Genomic DNA, 23,597 nt, shown 5'->3' on the forward strand with positions numbered 1-23,597 from the left:
CAAATGACATGATTCATGTGCAACTTCCCATAAAGCAGTTTCCCATTTATTAGTGATTCATTATGAAGTCTGTTTTTTTCATGGTATTACCAAGGCTAAAATATATTGCAGGTATCTCACAGATTGAGGTTATAGTAAACTTTGATCTTATTGGCTTATCAAAGAGGTCATTGTAGATAGGAAGTGTTAAATGTCACAGTTTTACAGTGATAAAAAGACAAGGAGAAAAGAGCACTTACAAAAATAACCACACTGTACTTTAGCAGTTTTTCTTTCGGTATTATTTTGACATGTGGTCGCAGCAGTGAATGGAATCTGCTCCGATAGTTTAGATTGCTCCCCGTTGCCTTGTGCTCCTCTTCATCTGTCAGCAGCATTAGGTGTTCCCAGACAGGGTCTTAATAGTGGCAGAGCGCAGGGGACAGGGCCTGTAATGGAAGCTCTTTGTCCAGTTGTCACTTTCACTGCTCCAATGGAAAAATCCTGCTGGCCATTGCGATGAGCCCTCTAGGTAACAGCCACAGCTCTTCTGTCACCGCTTGACTAAAAGCATGTGTCACACTAAACTATCTTAACTTTGTTCTGCCTTGTTTTCTCTTGATCTCACTTGTTTTTCCAGCCAGTTGTTTTTTTTTTTTTTTTTGACAAATGTACTTCATATATGGTACGATAAGTCATGAGAATATCAGCTTTTATGTCATTTGAAACATGTGAAAAGAAAAATATTACTTTTGACGTTGTCTCACCTGATATGTATACAAATGCTTTGTTATTGCATTGCCAAGATACGGTTCAGTAAAGAAAGGAATAAAAGCTTTATGCCATTAAAATTCCTTCATGTCTCAGATGCCAGAGTTCCCATCTTATCATCTCCCTGAAGTGGTTCTGAATACCTTCCACTTGACTTTGTATTTGTTGAATATAAAGGGAGCCCTGGCTACATGCAGCTCATCCTCTGGGTAAACATTGTTGAGTGTGATAAGAATTTTAGAGAGAAATTAATTTTGCCACAGTTCAAGGAAAAGGCCAAAAAAAAAAAAAAAGTGTATCGCGGCAAGTGTATCGCGGCAACCAGTTTGAATATAAAGCTAGGGGGTTGCCATATGATTCATCATCTGCAAATACCACTTCTCTCAAGATGGGACGTGGAGTCGGACCAGCGAAGGCTGCTCATTTGTGCATGAATAATGAGACCAATAAGCTTCAAACCCTGAAGTTGCTTCAGCTCCAAGAATCTGTAGTATAGGTTAGCGTGAGTGCCGATGAAGGCATGCGCATATAGTTATAGAATTATTTTGATTGATCGTATTCATTGAAGTATCATAGATGGCAAAGAAATCTACTGTATATTATTAGGTTGCGTAAACTATATTATTGTTACCATCACACCAAGTCTATATGGAGTAGCATGCTTTCTGGGATGTGGCTTTGTGTGTAAGCTTTTTATCCTGGTTCATTTGTGGACAGTAATGTGGATATGTGCACACAAATGCATACCTTTCTTGATCACTTTGAAGGTAGTTGTACGCTCACTTTTTAAGATAACTTAAAATAAAAAATATTCAATATTAACAGGGCACTATTTGACCATTCTTTGAAGACCTGTACTGGCTCTCAAAACTGCTCTTAAATGACTGTGCTGGACTTTGGATATACTAGCTGTACTTGAACTTTGGATGGGGTTTTTGGTGTTTAATGGCACGTGACATAGAGCTTCTGTGTGTAATACTGGCACCTTCTGGTTATTGTAGTGTGGTTTGTTATTTTATATATTTGTATTTTTTTTAGATTTTTTTTCACATATATAGTTTTTTAAAGGGGTATTCCAGTCATGAAGCAATGCACTTCCACAAAGATTAAAGATGCAGGGACCTTTTATTCCGCAAACACTGGATTCACCATTTAACATATACAAAAGCAACCATGAGCATCTTGCCCTCATCAAGTATTCACAATACAAACAAAACACTTGACTATGAAATCAATTCTGTTTTGCAGTAAGTTCAGATGTTTGCATAATGTGGGGGTTTTGCCCATGCCCCGCCTTCCCCCAGCTTTCTTATCTCCTCCAGCAGAGGGTAGTGGGCAGACCTCCATCCCACAGGCCAGCTGGATTACGCTTGTTGGTTTAATCCCATTCATTCTCTCAGTACTCTGTGTCAAACCGAAACCTACTGGACCATCATGTCCTTTAGTCTTGCTTACACATTTACACGCACACACATGCACACGGGCATACGTACACGCACATGTACTGAGGTGTCTGTGTTTGATAAGGCCCGTGTGGAAGTATTAACCCATCAGCCCAGCTCCATCACATCATGGGAAATCCCTTTTCCTCCAGTGATCCCCAGTCTGCCCTTATCACCACATCCTGCTCTAAAGCCCTAAACCCTTGTGTCACTACACGCTGCTTCTGTGTCAGGGATCAACTCTGATGTGCGTGTAGAGCGACTAAAACTGAAAATGCTGTTTACATGTCAAAATGACTTGATTTTAAAAATGAAATGTTTACAGTAAAAGACCAACAGGAGATAGATCCCCCCCCCCCCCCCCCCCCCCCCCTTCACATGTCAGTGTCCTATTATTTGATTTAGCAGTATTTGTTTTTCTTTAAAATTTTTAGTATGTTCTTAGGTTATTTTACACTTGCATGGAGCACAATTCTCTTGCATTGTTATTCCACTGCAGCTGAAAAAAAAGGAGGAAAGGTTGTGTAATAACCAATGGATTTGCTGAAGGCAGCAGCTGTTTGCTGTTGAGTTGTGAGCCAGACAGTGTTGTATGGCATCTTGACTGGAAATGCTCTGCAAACAGCCAGCAGACTAAACAGATTATAGATCTGACAAGCAGAAAAAAATAATAATAATAAAAATTGCAACATCAGGAGCTTCAGACAGTCACAGACATAATGCAAACTTTACATCCATTTTCTAGCAAATAGCGTAGATGTGTGTATATCATAGAGTATGCAATAATAGTTGTAGTTTGGGTCATACGCTCTCTCCAAGACAAATAATTACGTTTTGGGCCCAGCTTTCTTCAAGATGACCCCAAAACAGAGTCTGCCTCCTCTTCAGGAGCCATTGTACTTCCAGCTATGCAAAGTATAAAGCCAATAATCACTAACAAAATAAACTTGCAGCAATAGTTAAATTTGAACAGTGGATATAATTTAATTAAATACATGTCTCTCAAGCAGTATGATAATATCACTCATTTTAAATAGTAGAACATCTTAAATCGTAGTTGCTTAAATTGTGCCTGTGATTTAACACACTTTACTTCATTGCACTCTATTGCATCTCAACATCTTTCCCGCAGCTGTTTGTGAGACATTAAGACATTATTCTTAATGACACATTCTGTCACAGAGTGCCCCAAATGCACGTACCCCCTGATTAAAATGTCATTGACGACCTAGTGGGTTGGACAGTTCATAGCCTACAAACAGCTGATGAAAGTAGTCGAAACATGACATAACACATGGGAAATTTCCATCGCAGCAGGGGGTTTAGTCACTCTAGCATGCAAATGTCAGACACATTTTTTTAGGAAGACAAAAAAAAGAAGCGGGCCAGCCAGAGCAGGCACATTATCCTCAGCTACACTCACATACACATTTTCTCATTTCCTGTTCAATTTTTGTGTTAACTGAGTCCTTTCAGCACTTAAAGGAGGGGTGGGAGTTTTCCTCAGCAGTATGCGAGAAGACCACGAGAAGAAGATTTTGTTTGTTGTGTTAGCTGTTGATAATAAATGCCAAATTATTTCTGTCTCGAAGATGAGCTGCAGGCAAGGCAAAGGTTGATCCACTGATAACCTACCATGTGTAAAATCTTCAAATCTGCCTCAGAGATGTTTTTTTAAAATCATTTTTCTCACATTCAGTCACAGTTGCTTTTTACTTCATTTTGAGATCATCAGAAGCGTCAGCTGAGTTTGACTCAAGTATTTCTCAGCAGGGGGAAGGTTGTTCTACATCACTCGCTCTCAATATGTGTTGTTTTGACAGCATGTCCCAAAGAGCTGTTTTAGTCAAACAAGTGTAAAAGTAGGTGTCATCCATAATTTGTTGAGGGCAGACTTGTTGTTTTGTTGCCTTCATGCTCTGAGAGGTGATACACTGTTTTGTTTTGTTTTGTTTTTTGTTTTGTTTTGTTTTTTTACTCACCTCTTTAATTGAACCCTTTGGGCAACAAGTGACCGAGGCTTTATACAGTCACATATTTTACTTTATCATTCATCCACCAAAGCGTTAGATTAACTTTTCAGTAAATTTTCATGCAACAAATCTTTAAAAAAACTGGTTTGACATCTTTGGAGATAGATCACACAACTCTTGGGCAAGGATTTATGAAGGATTAATGTCACTGACATCCTCACATATTCCTTATGATACTCATAAAGTGACATTTTTTTTAGAATGAATCTTTTTATGTAAAAAAACTAACAACAATAAATCAGATAAAGAGAATCTCTATAAATAGAGATGATTTTTTTTCCTGACTTTGTTAAGGCATTGTCTTTTATTTTCACCTACCCACTAGTGGCAGTGTGTACAGTCCTACTCTGAGAGGCTGCTGTGCTACAGTGGCCCTGAGATGTCAAACGAAATGCAACTTTAAAAAAAACCAGCAAACTGAAAAATACTGCAAAAGCAAGCATTACAACAGAAGTTGAATAAAATGCAAGAGAAGTAGAAAAAAACAACAACAAAATCTCACAAAACACAACAGAAATGTTTCTGGTGTCCCAATAACCTGATGGACCAGCTGGGGAAGTGACAGAAATCAAAAAAATGTGAACGACTGCAATGGGGCAGGCTTAAAACAGGACCATCAGGGTTGTGAGGGTTTTTTTCTATTTCCATTGATTTTTATTCAGCTTCTTTTGTGTTTTGTATGCTTCTGCAGCAGTTTTCTATTTGCTAGTGATTTCTTAAGCTGCAGTACATTTGACCTCTCATGGCTACCATAGACTGCCACTGACGTAGTTGCACCTACTGATCACATCTCAACTTCCATCTGTTAACATAGCAAGGCATTTTTGAGCCTGCTCTGCTGGGATGTTCAGTCGAATGCTTGTTGTTTGGCTCTTTCTGCAGAATCACCAAAATGTCTTCAAGTTCTTCTCGCCACACACTCATTCCCAAAACCCCCATACCTTCTTGCTCAAGCTTAAGCTAAAACACTGCTGTGATACTCTAAAACACGTTCCCTCCTCATTTATTATGAATGGTCTGGCTTTGCAACAAGTAAGCTGCAAGAATATTAGTCCTGATTGAGTGCTTTCTGGTGAGTGCAGAGGCACCTTTTCTGCTATTGTTGTATGATCAGTGTTGCTATGCTTCTTGGAGCACGCAGGTTAAGTGCAGATTTATACAGCAGTAATGCAAAGTCATTTAGGCGGCCTTTCTGTTTTTTGTTTTTTTTTTCTTTTTAAACTAAACCTTTTAAGTTGGTCTAAGGTGAAAAGAAATGCTGCACTCAGAGACCATCAATCCATAGTGTCTCCTGTAAATGTGGGTAAGGAGACAGAGTGGGCCATCTACTAATAAGAAAGTTGGCAATTTTATCCTTGGCTCCTTCAACCTGCATGCTTGTGGGCACAGTACTAAACCCCCAGTTGCCCCCAATAAAACAACGTGTGAATGTCAGGTTATAAGTGCTCAGGCACTGAAAAGCTTTGATGGATGTACGTGTGCATGGGTGGACGAGGCTTGTAGTAAGAAACCACTTTACTTATAAGTACCAGTCCATTTACCTTTTTTATATGATTTGTTTTGGTGGTTTGGCCTCTGTGGTTTACTTACTTTATATAAACTCAGATAAAGACATTTTAGCATGTTAACACTTATGTCCACTTTATTGTAAATGTTTAACACAATTCTGGACTTGTTTTCAGGTTCCCTGAGTGTTGTTGTGATTATATGTTGTTCTGGTATTATTAAAATTGAACTGAACAGAGCTGAATTTATTAAAAATAATTGTGCCCAAGTCCTCTGTTCTTTTAGCTGTGAAGCATATCAGCCCCACAACAACAATAAATTAGTTTCTTCTGGGTCTTTTTTTAATTTTATTTTGTTTTTGTCATTTTCAGTTTCTGGATAAGTTTCCATTAAGCCCCTCTCTCTGCTCTTGTTCACTAATATTGCATTATTTACAAGCTGGTGCAGCATTGAGCTGTTTCTATTACTGTGTGTGAAAGAAAGAGGGGGGGAAAAGGAGGAAAATGTGTACACATCTTGAGTGTGTGTGTGCTGATACACACATGTACAGCATACACAAAACAGGCATAGTCACGCACAAGCGAGCAGGCACATGTCTGGTGATATAGCGTGAAATGGGACAGGTCATGGACATGGCTGCAGCACATCGGCAGGTGTTGACCAGGCCAAAACGATCTATTGAGTATAATTTGCACATGTTAGCCACTGTTGCCCTTTTCCCTTCAAGCAGCGCAGGTTCAGATCGAATCGATGTTCGAGGTCCTTAAACCTAAATAAGCTCTAAAATTGATTTGTTGGTACATTTTTACATCAATAGTTCATTGGTGGTGGTAGGATATGCATTTCAAAATAGACAAAAAAACCTTCAGAATTACCTGTGTTATATTAAGTTCAGTCAGTGGGATAGGTAGGAATGATGTGCATTTCATGTGTGGGCTAACTACCCTGAAAAAAGCTTAGAGCCATTTTGTCTGGCATCCATAGTGCTTGGGGTCCTTAGGGTCAGCAGCAGCACTCTTTCAGACCCGCAGGCCAAGCCAGAGGCTTTTCTTGCACAGACATACCCAGTAAAATCCCCTGTAATCAAGCAGCTGGAAGGTCCACATTGAGGGGATTTAGTGCAGTGTGGCAAGTGCCAATCTGTCTGCAATCAGGATTTACACAGGCCTAGCTCCCGATGGCATTCAGTAATTTCTAGCGCGATGCTTGAGACTGATCACAGTGAGTCATGATGTCCCTTGAATAGAAAGACAATGCTGGTCAAATACAGCCCATGATTCGTGGGTCTGGAGAATGGTGAAAGTAGAAGTAAGGATTTAATATAAACAGAGCCAACATTTTATATTTTGTACAAGCATGCCCTCAAAACTACCTCAGTTACTATTGTTTTTTAATAGTTTTACAAAATATACAATGAATATAAATCTTTGTGATCCTGGTTCATGTTGACTTGATTGTTTAACTTCATAATTTCTGCAGATTTATCAGCCGCACATTCACACCCCCAGTATCTTGTTCTACCACCTCCCAAAGCTATTCTATTGGCTGTAGATCTGGAGTTTGGGCAGAATACTGAAGTACACTCATTGTCATTTTTATGTACGATTTTTAAGATGACTCTTGCTTTGTGAAATTATCTGATGTCAAGCTGGACGTAAACATGAAAAGATTGTAAATCATGTCCATACACATGGTTAGCAAGCATACATAGAACGGCTGTGGCATTTAAACTATGATTGATTGGTATTAACAGGTCCAAAGACTGCCAAGAAAACATTTCACGCACCATTGGTGAGCCTTTGACCACTGCAGCCTCAAATTTGTATTCTTGGCTGACAGGAGTGGAACACGACATGGTCTCCAACTCTTATCAACCATCTGTTTCAATGTTGGACATTATGTGCGTTCTGGGATGTTTATCTACTTAGCAGAGTTGCACAGAGTGGTTAACTGAGGTACTCTATCAGCACCATCCAGTCTCGCAATTATCTTACCTCTTATTGACAAGGTACTTTCGGCCAGAGAACGGTTGGTTATATTTTGTTGTTGCTTTTCACATCATTAACTGTTTATAGAGTTTACTCTTTATATGTGAAAAATGCTGAGAGATACAGTATCTCTCAGCATTTTCAGGAATGCGCGATGAACCAGGCAATCTTGCACCAACAAACATTCCACTGTCAGATCATGTTTTCCATCATTCTAATGTTTGGTATGGAAATTAATTGAAGCTTCCAACTTGTATTGACTGAATGTGTTGCGCCGCTTTAACATGGTTGGCTGAATGGTAATTGCGCGAAAAAGCATGTGTACAGGCATTCTTAATACTCTTGATATACAGAAATATCGTTGATGTGTTTCTGAATTCTTGTTTCATTTAAATATTTAGATAACTTGTATTGCTTTCTTCTGCCTAAGAGTATGGATTGTAGCAGACTATTGCCATCAGTGCACTTCTGTTAGCTGAGAATAAGTGTTTACTTTCTAGCCTGCTTAATTAGGCTGTTACCCAATATTGTTGGGCTCAGCTTGATTTATAACTGGTTTAATGCCCTTTCCTCCTCCATAGTATTTCTATTTATATAGTTTGTTTCAGTTGTAGTTTTGGATGTTTGACTTGAAGTAAACTTATTTCTTCTTTATCGCCTTTTTTATTGTCCTGTGTACACAGAGCCCCTATGCAATAAAAAAAGTAATCAACTCTTTTGGGCCTTTAAGTTATGTGTGTGTACGCTGCACACTGGTGTTTATCGCTCATATATGGGATACGTGACGGAAGCTTTTCAGTAGGGCTGCCACAAACGATTATTTTGATAGTCGACTAGTCACCGATTATTTTTGCGATTAGTCGACTAATCAGATCATCATCCATTGGACGTAAAACTACAGCTTATTGCACTAGCAGCATCTGCTCTTATATAACTATCATTAGCTTACAGCTTTAAGCGTTTAAGGTATGTGCTAACTAAAAATAAAGACAAGATGATAGTTTATCAAATTTAAATGAAATTTGCAGATTGTTTCAGTGGAGTTTAATAAACTCCTTGCTATCTAAAATATAACAGGACACCGGAGTATATTCTCGAGCATCTTTAATCTCTTTTCAACTTTAATCTCAGCCAAACAGATTTACTCAGGAACAAATAAAATACTAAAAAAGCCAAACAATAACATTTTTAAGTTATCTAAGTGACTTATATATGTTTAACCTGAGTAGCGAAAGACGGTGGTGGGTTTGAAGACGATTTGCTGGGAGTCCGGTGTTCTCACGGCTCTAGTTAGCCTCGCCCCCGGCTCGCTATCGAGCTAGTGGGTAACAGTCGGAGCGCTTTTGAAAATATGTGGTGTCTTGATAAACTGAGCAGATATTTGAGGTTTACACAGCTACATTCTCGCCTGAAAATATGTTAAACGTTTATTTTGTGACCCAGAAAGAATAATAAGAGTAATATTAAAACTAACTAGCTGCCGCCATTGTTGGAAACTGCGCTGGGCTGCGCTATGAATTCTGGGACACAGCTTCTTCTTCTTCGGGGTTTAACGGCAGCTGGCATCCTTGTACATGCTGTGCTGCCATCTTCTGTTTCAGTCCGTTATTACACTCTTAAATCCTGCTACTTCATCCTGCGTCTTTTGGGATCTTACAAAGCGTCAAACGACGTGTCGACTATTAAATTAGTCGTCGACGATTTTGATAGTCGACGTAATCGTGACTAGTCGACTAATCGTGGCAGCCCTACTTTTCAGGAGAATTTTCTGTGAATTGTGTAGAAAATGTAAAAGAGAACAAAAAGGCAAAGGCAGAGGTGGGGAGAGGATGGGAGGCAGAGGATAAGAGGAGGTTTGTAAAATGCTGAAACTCCCAGTGGCAGTGGGACAGTCGGATGGAGACACACACACACACACACAGACTCTGCTTTCCCTACTTTGTGTGTCTATTATTGATGGGCACACAGGGTTCCCACTCAGCCATCTGTTCTCAGCTCTCCCACTCTGTGCCCCTTTTGGTTTTTGCCTACAACTTAGGCAGACTGGCATGAGCATAGCAATGCTGTCCAATCAAAGTGTGAATCCTTCATAAATATATCACACTATTAGGGAGTTAGCTGTTTGAGCAGGAGCCCAGTGAGAGAAAAGAGAAAAATAAAAGTAATGTCCTGAATTTTTAATTAATTCTTCCTCTTTGCTGGATAGCTTCCAATACTTGCACTGATTTGCAGCAGAAGGTATAATCAGAACTTTCACAGACACATAATCATGTCATAACTTCATCAGATCTAAATATAATTGGCAAAGGGGTGTGCGTGTGTTTGTGACGGACTGTCTTCTTGTGTTCAGATCTTAATCAAATCACAGCCACACCCTCCCACTGTTAATAGCATATGGCTGCAGTTTTGATTTGATCAGTGCGGTAACTGATGACCATGCAAATTTAGTTGCCAGGGGGAACCCGTGTTGTGCAGGTCTTTTGATTGGCTGCAGGGTGGTCGCATGCGGTGTCGCTTGGCGCCCAGCTGGGACACAGGCCACATGTGGCGAGTCTGGAGACATGTAAGGTCGGTGTGTTTGCAAACACTTGGCTTCGCCCCGTCGGTCCACAGATGCAACCATTATCCCCTCTCCCCCATCCTTCCCTTCTCTCTCCTCCACACATACACACACACGCACCTTCCTATGCAGTAAACAGGCTATAAACGTTACATTTCGGTCATGCGCAGAAAACCGTGAGCACAAGTTGAGGCTGTGAGACTTAACGTGCATCCTCAATTGCATTCATCTTGTCTGACAATAAGGGTCACCCATGGGTTAGGGAATGCCAGAGGCTTGTTGGGGGTGCTGATTAAAGGTGAGATCATGGTTTCGGGGCTTTAAAAACCTGCAATATTACTCCATCGTGTGACTTGTATTTTCCATATTCCTAGAGGGGCAGAAGAGGCTTTATTCTCTAGCGAGCAGTAGAGTTAGGATCCCCCGGGGAGTACAAGATGAGAGGGGAATTAATAATGTGCGTGGACTCAAAGGCTTTGACTGAACTAAAGGATCAGGAGCGGCTGAAGAGAGTGTATTAGAGGTAGAATGGAAAACAGAAACATGGGCAAAGAGAAGAAAGTAAGAGAGACTGACAAGCAACCTTTGAGCAGTAACCTTATAAAAGAGATAAAACAAGTCTGTTTCTTAAAAAAAAGGAAGGAGAAGAAGAAAAAGAAAGGGTTTTTTAAAAAGACCAGCTATTAAAGGGATGCTCCCCTGAAGTTATCCTTTCAGTATCCCTTGTATTCCTTTTATAGTCTTACAGCTTTGTGATGTGTTGACATCAATAGTGAAACAATAACTGTACGTTAAATAGATTAATAAGAAGCGTAATCCTCATTATAAGCAGTACATGCGAACAGTTTTTCATTCCTTCAGCTGCCCTGAAAACAGATTGCAAATTAGCATTTCTTACCAAAGCTAGCGTGAGTCACGAGCTGCCATGGCTCCAAGTACTGAGAACATATTTTTCGCATTATGATGTGTGAAGCCAACATGAACTAAGAAAAGAGAACAAACTTCCTCATGTTGAGGAAACTTGAGATTTAATATTAATAGACTTTACCCTGTGATGTGTGAAAGTCACACTAGCATGCTCAGTGCTGGCACACACTCTCCTCAGGCCACACGGGCTCTGGCCCTGCTGTGACCTCTCTGGCTCGAAGCCAGTGGCTCTGCTATCCTTTGAACCTGGGCAAACCTGGCTCGAGGCACCTGTGTTTAGCCAGATCTGAGTGCAGCTGATCACGGCAGGCAGCATGAAATATTAATTGCTATTAAATGCCAAGCGCGTACACCCGTTCATCCTCTTGTTTCATTCGCATTTTACATTTTTGTCTTTGCTCTGTCTTTAAATTTTGTCATCTGTCTCTCACCCTTCAACAAAGAATATGTAGGCTCATAAGACAAAAAAAACCCCTCAATAATGATGATGGGGCAGTTTGCCAGATGCGTTCCCTTCCTGCAGCTTTGCCAAGTGGGCAAAATGCCACCAAGCAGCACAATGGGTTTATCCTCAGTGATTTCTTAAATACCCTAAACACAGACACCTGAAACAAAGACACATAGTAATCTTTTCTATCTACTCCCTTGCTTCTTTCCACATCTTTATCTGTCTCTTTTTCATTTTTTGCCTCCATCTCTATTTACAGTAAACAAATAGGTGTCAAGTTAAAACAAAAATATAATCCCTTAGTCTCTTCATAAAGGGGACCTTCACACTATAGAAGGCATACTGTTATCTTTGTCTCTGAAAACTCAATCCATAGTTATTCTCAGTAATCGCTTTTATCCTGTAAACAAACTAATGCTGTCCTGAATGCCATTTTTAGGCTTTTCGGTGATAATCAGCCATAATAATTGAAGCTTTGCCCTTTGCGTCCTGCAGTCATAACAACTCGTTTCTGATTATGCAACCTTGGCAAAATCACCAAAACACCGTATAGATGAGTAAAAAGACAATGGCCAGATCTCTAACAAGCTGAATATCCATGTGAAAATTTCAGCAAAGAAGCAAGACATCTCCACCATCATGATTAAAATACTAAATTAGGGATCTTTTAAAACAATGCTTCTGCCTGTCAGCAGACTGATGGAGACATTCAACAGCAACTTGAATTGAAGCTGGTCAGGCAGCATGTGGTGGCCTAACACTGCAGTATCTTTCCTTTAATTTCCTTTAATTGCAAATCTATATGTAAAGAAGGTATATAATGTTAGACTGACCCTGTGTTGAAACCATTAAGCACGACCAAAACACTCCATTACGCAGGTCTTTAGCAGCTCAGAGAAATAACCTCCTATTATCTGGTTGAATAAAGGGATTCCCCCTCTAGAGTGGTTTGATGTAAATGAATGTGACATATATGCACTCCGTGTAACTGATTATGTTAAAGACAAGAACACCTTGAATAGAGAGAGTGGACAACAGCACTTCAACACAAGCACTCCACAGCTCGAAATTGATGGTCTTCGCTTCATAACAGCCATTAACATGTGCTCAAGTTGAATGTTAAATACTAAAGGCGTTGAGGTGCCACATTGTGTGTTTAGAGAAGAGGGAATTTGATGAGACGCTGTCGATGGCACACCTGCCAAGGAACAATTTTGTCCTCCCTGTTGAGGAGACATCTGGCATTGCCACGGTGTTACAACCCGAAATACACCCAGGAGTGGGTAATGAGGCGTAGGAGACAGGGGGTTGTGTTTTTTTTGTGTGTGAGTGTGTCTGTGTGTGTGCGTGTGTTTTGGGGCGGTGGTCCTCATCTGCCTGAACTAGCCTCTGTAGGGCCTGCAAGCGCACCATCTGCAGTCCTTAGCGTAAGCCCACTTGCGTGTGACTCATAAGCAGCAACAAATCAACTTAAATGCATGCACAGACACATTTGAGCGTTTAAAACTAAAAAGCTAAAGTATGGAGGCTTTACAAAAAAAGCTGCCAGCCACCTAGCTGAGGCTTTGCACCGCATGTCTTTGAATGTTACTATTAACATGGTGGCCTGCATTATGTTTACACACAGTCCTGTGTGGTGCTGCATACGCATGAGAGGGGTTGCTAAGAAACGCTCAAGTAAGGTTCGATAATCACCCTCAAAGAACAGAGGAGCTGCAAGGAGTGTGTTTTGTTTAATTGCAGCATATACGATGTAAATGCGAGTGGCTCTTCCCCTCTGGTGTCTTTTACTTTTCTTTTTCTGTTGTTGCCTTTGATTTTTTTCTTTTCTTTCTGGAGCCTGTCTGTTAAAATCCATCGAAATGGACACAAACGATCAATCGCTTATATGATAAATCATAAAGTCTTTCAATTCTGATTTGTTATTAGAATAATTACGTGGTGCATAACAAGAAACAAAAATGGAACACAGTATAATGAAGCCGCCTGGAGCTGCTTTAGTGTTAGAAGACTGCTTTCGACAGTATTATGCAGAGATGCAATGAAGATGTCTTAATGGTGAATTCTTAGTAGCATATCAGAATGTATTGCAAGAAAAAAAGATTGCCGTAAATGTGTGTGATGCTTGTGTTTTACAGAAAGTGGTGGACACAGCCTTGTACATTGGGGGTAAAGGTGTAGCGGTATGAGAACAAAGCATTTCACAGCCAGCTGGTATAGTTTAAATTCAATAAATAAGTAAAGTTTTATCTGTAAAGCACATTTCAAAGTGCTTCACAACAAAATGCCATAACACAAAAACAAAAGTTGAAATATGGAGCACTGTTCTAACTTTTCCTCTGACACCACTGAAATGGTAAATGGACTGGTTCTTATATAGTGCGTTTCTACTCTACTTGTATACTCAAAGCGCTTTATACAACATGCCTCAATCACCCAACACTTTCTCTTTTACCATTTTCTATCTAGCATTCCTACACATTCACAGTCTGATGAGAACATCACAGAGAAACTTGGGGTTCAATATTTTGTCTAAAGATACTTCAGTGTGTAGACTGGAGAAGCCAGGGATCAAAACCCCAACCTTCCAGTTAGCAGATGACCTGCACTGCCCCTGCGTTACAGTCATTCTACAAATGCTCAAGAGAAGATGCTTATGGAAAATAGGGAGCGAGGAGCCTGTAGGCCACACGTTCCCATATCTCAGATATGTTGTGCTCAAGGACACTCCATAAGTCAGTGTTTAGTAATATGGTTTACTACTTAGTGAAACGTATTACTAAGTAGGCTTGTTGTAACAGAGTTGTTACATGCAGCACAGAGACGTATGGCTGATTTTCATGGAATCAAAGGTTAAGGGACACAAAACTGGTTACTGGCAAGTCAACAAACTGGTTGTGTTCTGGTATTCAGTGTGATCACAGCCTTTTAAGATGACATCATGAGTCAGTTACTGTAATCTGTGGTTACCGTAACTGTAACTGAATGTTTAGTTCATTAGAGGTCTTCAAACATAAGAGCAAAGATGAAAGAAATTTGTAGTTTAATTGTTCTAACGTTTCATGTCTTTGTTTATTTCAGGTAATCTCCGCTCTGTCGAGGATCTCCCACCACAGCATTGCACAAATCAAAGGCATCAGGTATGAGTCTCATTTCTCTCTCATTTGTCTTTTAGACAGCTGAAGCACTTCCAAATATCAGCGTCAAAGAAGCCATTTGGAACGATTCCACATTTTCTTACCAGCCTATTTTAAAATGGATGTAGCTATTAACGTCTGCTGCTCATTTGAAATTCAATTTACATTTTAGGCAATTAGCAGCAGCATTCAACCTCCACATTATCATGCAGGACAGAAATGACTGACAATACATTCCCATCTGTCACTCAGACAGCGCTGTGTCGTTCGCAGTCAGAATACTTCATTCCATGCAAGAGTAGTCATTTTTAGTCTCAAGTAATGGCGAAGTTGAGAGAGTTCTCCCCATTTATTGGAATGGGCTCCTAAGTTCTCGTCATTTGCTTGATCTGCTTGGAGCTCAGTGGCTCACCGGCAACACATAAAAAGACATTTTATCTGTCTGAGTAATGAGTTGATGGAGCACAGCCGTTAGGAGCTGTGCCAGGAAATGAAGGGAGGGGAAGGAAACAGGGAGCGAGAGAGTGACAGAGAGAAAGCAGGTCCCATGACATTAATAAAGGCAACATAACCCGCTGACTGCTGGCTAATTCACTGCTTGTGCATGCTGACCATTTTGCTGTGAGGTGTCAAAATCAATGCTCATTTGACCTCATTGTAAATCACAGGACTTTTTATTCTCAACTTATTTTACTTTTAGTAACTTTTCAGTTTTTTGAGTTTCACTATTTTTGGAGTGTTTGCCCTTTAACTGATTGATCAGCCGCCGCAATGCTAAAGTCACAGTTCTAGATAGTTTTGGAGGTCGTGCCTCTTTTCTCTGCTATAACTGGGACTATCGTAGATTCTATAGCTATGTTTTTAAAGACATTTTAGCTTCTGCCCTATGTCTTTTCTTAACATAACTGTGACTTTGGGTGATGTAGGCATGATGTGACTGATCCAGACTTTAGTCTACTTTAATATAAATTTAACAACAGCACTTTGAATACCCAGGCTTTATTAAACTTTACTTTTGTTTCAGTGAAATATGAAAATATTCACTACAGTCCCCCTTAACTTACTGCAAGGTATCAACCAGGCAGTGGATAAATACAGAGGGAACCTGAACAGGATGAAAAAAACTATTACAAGAGAATAAAATTAGGAATCGATGCATACTCTGAATTATATCACTTCAGACGTCTTACTGTAGTTGTAGTGTAAAAGCAGACAGAAAAGAAAAGCTTGAAAGGTAAGCAGTAGGTATTTGCCTTTAGTAACCCAGAGCTGTTTGGTCTAAAAGTAAGTACTGACCTCTTAGTCTGCTCCCCAGCAAAACAAATGAGAACTTCATCACAATGACTAAAAAATGACTTTATTAAGTAGGGTCGCATTTCACTGTTGGCCAGAACAAAAGAATATTGATATTAAAGAGTACACTCATCTAAATCCTAAGGGAAATGTGTCAGAAGAGGAATGGCATAATACAAAGTGTTGTCTTGATAAGTGGCTGGAAATTAAAAGTACTGCTAAGATGCTTGTTAAAATTTTGTTATGTTAACGTGATCTATTCTCAGAAAAGCAAATGACAATTTTAAACTTTTGCAAAGATAATAAAGAGTTAATTGTTTTTAATATTATTATTTTATTATTTTTCAGTTAAATAAATTATCACTCAAGTAGAAGTCTTTTTGTTTCTCCTCAAGCTTTTTAGAAATATTTCTTAGTCTCGATTCTAAGTCAGCGCTTTGTTTTTGTTATTAGCATTGTGTCATATATTTAGTTTAAGCAAGTATGTATATATGAATATATTTCTTATCCATGGTAAATTTGTAGAATATAATGACTTGAAAAGTAATTATTGAATATGACAGTCACAAGAACATTTCAAGCTTCAGCAGTGAGGAGTGCAAGCAAAAGCAAGTCGCATACTTGTGATGTGCTTTTACCTTTTTATTTTTACAGGTTTTTAAGCTGTATCAATAAGTGTGGTAGGATTTATCGTGGCACACTGTTTTCACTCCCTCAGAGCTAACTCTTCAGGCCACCTCTAAAGCCGAATAGTTAACATTAAAAAAAGAAAAGAAAATCCCAGAATGCAGAAAATTAATGCTAAATGCTAGCCGTAGATGTGGTGACTTAAATTTACATTTCGCAGGTGAGTTCGAGGTGAATATTAAAATGAACTATCAGAGTAGCAAACCATTGATTTTCTTTTTCCCCTCAAGTACAGCACAAACAGGGATTTCATCAGTTTTGTCATTTAAAAAAAATGTAATAGGTGACTCAATATTAAGAAAAGACATTAAGAAGAAAAAAAATCCTGACAAAGTTCCTTTCATTATTTGACTGGATTTTGACTTGATATATTTGGATTGAATTAGTTGCGCTACACACAAACACAAGCAGTGCATGAAAGGTTGTTTTAGAAATTGGATTGAGAAGAATATTGTGGAATGGAGGGGTTTTTTTAGAGAGCAATTTTAAAGCTCTTTTCCAGCTTAGGCTCCTCAGATTGGAGGGCTCGATGTCCAGATGGTAACTCCACAATCTTAAATGTGCATTCACAGACAGCACATTGTGGCAATGCATTGAACTGTAGACCAATTGGAAAGTTCCTCAATGTGTTAATCGTTGGATAACATTGCCACAGGCATGACTTTGATGTTTTGTTGAAGCACATTGATCTTGTCTGTTCGCTGTAATCAGAGCTCAGTAGTTCATGTCTTTGTTTCTGTGTCAGCATTCCAGCCAGAGTCGGGCATTAAGGCTTTATTTCTCCATGCAGACACGTAATTGCACAGAAATGCACTCAGGATAAAATCACTCAGGATTTCACACATTTCCTGGAACCTGCTGATTTTCCTTTGGTGTAATTTCTGTCTATAGTCACCTCTCATTTCTTTAAATTTTGGAAATGGAAAATAGGTGCAGTGATTTATTGAACATTTAAACATTTATGGAATTTACTGACTTTGTATCATTCTAACAAGCCTGAACATCTAAATTTGGTATGACCACCTTTATTCTTCAGCATATCCTGAACTCTGTTAGGGAACCGTTCTTGTATTTCCTCTCCAGGAATAGTTCTCCATGCAACTTGAAGGACATTAAGTGCTCTTATGTGTTTTACATTTTTAATGGGACTTTTCCACATTCATTATTCCATTGATTTTGACAGTATACCCAACACCACTGGCTGAAATGCAGCCCCAAACCATGACAGCCTCCATCTGTAGACACTCACTGTTGTATCTCTGCGTACCTCCTCCACACAGACAGATCAACTGAAGGGCTAGATGTATCTCTCAGGCCCTGTGTCAGGTCTTTACTGGACATTTTCCTATTTTTAAGAATATGGCGTTCACATACTGTTCGTCTGTTGTAGATACTTTTTAGGTCTGCCACTTCTTCTTTTGTCCTTCACTCGTTCACTTTATTCAGACACACTGCACACAGCACTGAGATTTGCCAAATTTTGTCTAATAGCTCTTTAAGAACCTTGATGAAAAAGCATTGTGGTTATCTGTGGCATTTTTCATAGATTCAAATGATGAAACAGGAACAAATTCTACACATAACAGACAATTTAGCAAAGAACAAAATTTAAAATGTGATGATGCATTATTTTAACCCTCTCCTACAACATATTTTTAGCACTAAAACCTTAACTGGTCCCATTTTATTTTCTATTTTATTCTGCTTGCCTTCATGATTGACGTTGTCTTCTTCAGTAACAAAACTACAAATCCTCTTTTTTTTTTTTTAAGCCTCATGTTCTCATCTTTTTGTGTGTCAAACGTGTTGACCTTGGCTTTCTTACGGCTTATCTGCAGTATAAGCCTGCATCATCCTCTGCCCTGTTGTCACCCCAAGCCCCCTCCAGACAGCCACCCTACCGCCCACACACACTATCCTCCTACTTGTAACCTTCAACCCGCTTGTGCTTGTGTCCTAATTCATCACTGATCCCTGCTGTTTGAGTGTACAGTATCTCCTGGCCTCTGAGGGATCAGGTCATAGAGTGTGGGACACCTCAGATCACCACATAGACTGATCTGATCAGGAAGTTGACATAATATAATGATCCTCCAGTGTGATATTGTCACATGCAATGTATTTACATTTGTGAATGTTTACTTTTTAAATATTATAGTGGCTTCATGGTGGTTTGCACATTTGCCTAACAAGCCAAGAAGCCCTGGTTTGATAATTTTTTTAAAGATTTATTTATCTTGGTTAATCATATCAGAAGTTTGAAAACTGAAAGTTTTATGGCTTCCCTCCAGGCAGTCACAAATATTTCATCAGATTTACCCAAAGTCTTTCTTCAGATCACCAAAACCCAAGTTTGACTTGAGTTAATTAATCAGTGTAATAAACAAAAATAAAAATCAGAGTCTGTAATCATTGTTTGAAATTTGCTACATGCTCATGGATAAGCATTTACAGTATAGCTCAAAGGATAAGAAAGAGCTTCCCTGAAAGAAGACTTACAGAAAAATTGCGAGATATGCTAAATGAAGAAGCAACTGAGACCAAAACTAGACTATAACATTTTTAACCCTTTGTTTTGGGTCAAAATCTGCAAAATGAGGCATTCTTTTTGAAGTTTCCTCTTAAATTCCAGACATGATACAAAAGGTTGGAAAAAAAACTGCAGTGAAAATTTGTCCAACATTCTCCCTCTTTACATGCAGATGTAGATCCTTTAGCCAGTCAGCTATAGGGAGAAACGACAGAGAGAAGAGACAGAGCAGGTGAACAAAGATGGTAGGAGGTGTGTGTAACAATGTCTAAACAGCATAGTTGCTTTCTAAATAAGGAATTGGTGATGACATCTCCATCTCTGCTTCCTGAGAACTGCATTAGAATATTGATGTATATTCTATGATAATTAAAAATCTGAAGAATATAGCTAGCTAGCTTAGTTTAGCATAAACACAGAACAAAGGGAAGCAGGAAGTTCTTGCATCTGTCTAAAAGTAACAAAATCTGCCTGTTGACATATGTATTAGTTTATGAACTTATCTATTGTTATTTAGGATATAAGGAATAGTAAAACACACTTCGTCTGTCTAACTGTGTTTATTTTGTGCCCCTTTACACCACTGAACATCACGCTTATTAGTACACAGTCATCATGTTGCATGCCCGTTTCTGTTTTTCTTATATACCATTTGACTGTACTGCATGTGCTAATTTCTCTGTAAGCGCTGTGAATCCAGCTCTGCAGAAAAAAAAGAAAAAAAAACCCTCCTATTCACATGCTGATTGCACACACTGCCCCTCCCCAGGAAATGAAACTGTAGCAGTGGGTTTTCAGGGAGAATGGGGAGATTTATAGACAAGCCATGGTACAATAAGTAGCAAAGTGCGGAAGCTTGCTGGAGCTCCAGCGATTTATCGACCCCTGCAGAAATGAAGCCGTGTCCTGGGACATGAAACTGCTTCCATTGCTGACCATTTGAGCTGCTTTCACACACAACATCTACACTGTTGTTCTGCTGTTTGACAATAATGGATCAATGGGACTGGCTCATTGCGGATTTGTACAGGACACCTGCACTAACAGTTCCCATTACACCAGAAGAGTGTGGAATAAATTAGACATGATCACAAAGACATTGGGGTTCATTACAGTAATGTAATTCAGTGAGAAAGGAAGAAGAGCTGCAATGTGTAAGATGAGAACTCTGATTTATGAAAATTGTTAAGTAAGAAAAACAAAAAACCAAAGCAAAACAATGCTTTATCTGTGCTTAAAGAGATTTTTTACCTCTTGTGGTTTGACCATGGGATGTTTCAAATCAAATAACAAAAGCGACTATAATATTTAAAAGTTGAATCATCCAATTCGTCATTCACCTGCTATGAATTAAAGTAAAAAAGCATTCAAATAAATAAAAAAGAAATACCTCAATGGTTAAAAGTAGGCAAAAACACATAAAGACACCAAATTCATTGGTTATACATGGCTACAATTACAAAAATACTGAATCTCTTTTAGTCTCTTTTCAAAGTACTTTTAAATGAGAAAAAATATAAATACAAAAAAACATATAGTATACAGTGCTTAACAAATTTATTAGAGCACCTCTTATTCAAATTAAAACAACAACACACACAACACAGATATTTTAGAACTCTGGGAAAAATGTATTTAAAACCAAAACTTGCAGCAGTTACTGAACTGAATTTGTGTTTTTATACCCAAATTTGAGTCGGCACACTGAGAAGTCAAAAATGAATCAAGCATAACATAAAAGCATTAAGACTAATTTTTCTGTTCAGGGATGCAAAACTGTAAAAAAACAAAACAAACAAACATAAGTGCTTTAACAGTAACTTCATGGGTAACAACAATAATTATATTTTAGCTTTATAGATACATTTGGGTTAAAGAGGCTGCAGATACTGGTGGGTTAACCATTAAAGAAACATATGTTTTTTGTAATTAGTTAAACTGTAAATTTAGTGCAGCTGTGACATAAATGTTACGTTGGGTGATGGTCTAATAAATTTGTAAATTTATATATATATATATATAAATTCTACATTTGATACATCTTTTCATCATATATATGTATGCTTAATAATGAATTTCTTCCAGGAGAAACATTGCATGCAGGGACCCCAGGTCTTACTGCTGTAAGGTTTCTTCTTCTATTTTCTTTTTGGATAACAACAAAAAAATGAAGTAAAATGAAAAACATCTGGACAGCTGTGATGAAGCTCATGACTCAGTGTGGATGGCCACTAACTAATGATTAGACTCCTGCAGATATGTGATGCATTCACAGGCAAAACTAAAATTAAAAATATATCTGCAAGCAAAAAACAAATCTTTAACATTTTCTAAACACAAATCATTCACCAGCTCCCATTAATGTGGTGTCCATTGCATTTTTACATTTTGGAGTAAAACAGTGAAATGAGGTGAATGATGCAAGAGTCAGTGACATGAAATTGTAATCATTTTCCAAAGGTAATGTGCTCCTCGAGTAACCATTTTCTATGAAGTCTGGAGACCAGTTGGTGCTGAATTGTTTCAGTCTTCCCCCTCTGAAACCTCTGTTTAACATGTAGCAGTTTTCTTCACCAGGGATGCGCTCCGAGGCTTCGCTTTATTTGCAATGAGATTAGTTTTAGCAGCTTGAGAAGGCGAGACAAAGACTGAAAGCAGGTGTCGCACTCCTAAAGCATGAAAGTTGGAAACCGTGCATGTAACCCCCCCCCCCCCTTCCCTTCTAGCACTGAATAGCCAAGAGACAGCTCATCAGAGGTGTACTGATGAAATTATGAACATAGTTCAATTGTACCTCGTTGCACCATTAAGAGAAATGAAAACAGCAGCACCGGACAGAGCTTGGCTCCGCAAAACAACACAGAGGTGATAGATACGAGTGCATATCTCCACAAACTACTATGTAATTAAATTTTGCCCTGCGGGACTCCATTAATAACTTATAATATAATGCACATTTCATTGGAGGGGGCCTTCAGATGTGGGTGTGTTATTGCACTCCGGAGAAAGCGCCCTGTGTGCTTCATAACAGTTAGCGAGAAGGTAACATAAATCAGATGAGGCAGTTTTTTGTGTTAGTAGTACTTGTAATTGTCTTTTGAAAATATGCTTTTTAATAAAGTTACAGCACTTAAGCATGGAACAGTTAGCAGAATAAATAAACCAAAGCGGCTCATGCAGTATTGTGCGTGTGTGTTAGTTGACCTTTGACTGTCTAGCTGAGCATTCATTACCCTGATGGCTGACATGTTCTAATTACACAAAGGCTAATTACTGGTGTCACACATACACACAGCTTTACAGAGACGCAGTCCACTTCAGTTGGCTTTTTAGGAGGGCATGGAACTGAGTCTCACTCTTCTGATCGTATCATAGGATTAAACACAGTCAAAGGATTTCAAAGCTGTGCGCTAACGGAGAGGAGAGGGCTTTTGTGAGAGCTTTGAAGGTCTTGTCTTGTATCATCACTGAAGAGTCCACATCAGCTTCCAGCTCACTTCTCAATCTTGACAGTGACATCTTTTTCATTTGCTGTCCCTTTTGTGCTCTACTCTGATTCCTAAATTCTCCCACATGAAAATAACCACCACTTTATTTGTTCATTTACGACGAGCTGAGAAATACTTGATCCCAGATTTGGGAAATGATGCAGCAGTTAGAGAATTAAAAAATTAAAAGTGAACTGAAAATGACTTAATAAATGTCAGTAGAGTTAACTGCTTTAATTCTACTCTCAGTGTTTTAAAAAAGGCAAACAGAGAAGTGAGGCTTATTGCCTCATAATTGTACAACAATACCTCATCACCACATATGAACGGCTTTAATGTTGAAAGAGGAATAACATGCGATTCACCTGAAACTAAAATGGGATACCTTGCAAGTGAAATCACTTACAGTGGCATAAAATGGAGGTCCAAGGTCCAATTCTGGTGCTCTGCTTTTTCTGGGAAACCAAAAAAGAAACCATGCTTTACTTTTCTAAAAGCTGTTATCATTGTATTAAAATAATAATAATAATTGTAGTATTTGTGTAAGCTGTAAAACAACGTGAGTGTTATGGATTTGGAGACTTACATAAGGTTTACTGTTTGTCCTAGGGTATAGAGTGTGTGTAGTAATAATACACAAACTGTTTCTCTGCCATTTGTGTTTTGATGATTAGCACTGATCATGACCTCAGTGACTTTAATGGGTTTCAGTTGTGCACAGCATTAAGCTAATAGGCTATAATCTGCAGCAGTCACAATCTGCTCTTGGTAAAAAAGGATATTTAACAGCGTTGGTCGTTTGAGATCT

The 23,597-nt window shown here is 38.8% G+C and overlaps 1 protein-coding gene across 14 annotated transcripts in view; it reads left to right on the forward strand.

Annotated features, from left to right (window-relative positions):
* The window catches only part of vav2 (vav 2 guanine nucleotide exchange factor), a 203,006-nt gene that overhangs the window by 126,827 nt on the left and 52,582 nt on the right, over nt 1-23,597 (forward strand). For all 14 annotated transcript variants that reach the window (XM_026174291.1, XM_026174297.1, XM_026174299.1 and 11 more), the window contains exon 3: nt 14,736-14,794. In XM_026174291.1, the coding sequence (XP_026030076.1) occupies nt 14,736-14,794 (59 nt within the window). The remainder of the gene's footprint in view (nt 1-14,735; nt 14,795-23,597) is intronic.

Source organism: Astatotilapia calliptera, chromosome 7 (genome assembly GCF_900246225.1).
Source record: "Astatotilapia calliptera chromosome 7, fAstCal1.2, whole genome shotgun sequence".
Taxonomy (NCBI): Eukaryota; Metazoa; Chordata; class Actinopteri; order Cichliformes; family Cichlidae; genus Astatotilapia; species Astatotilapia calliptera.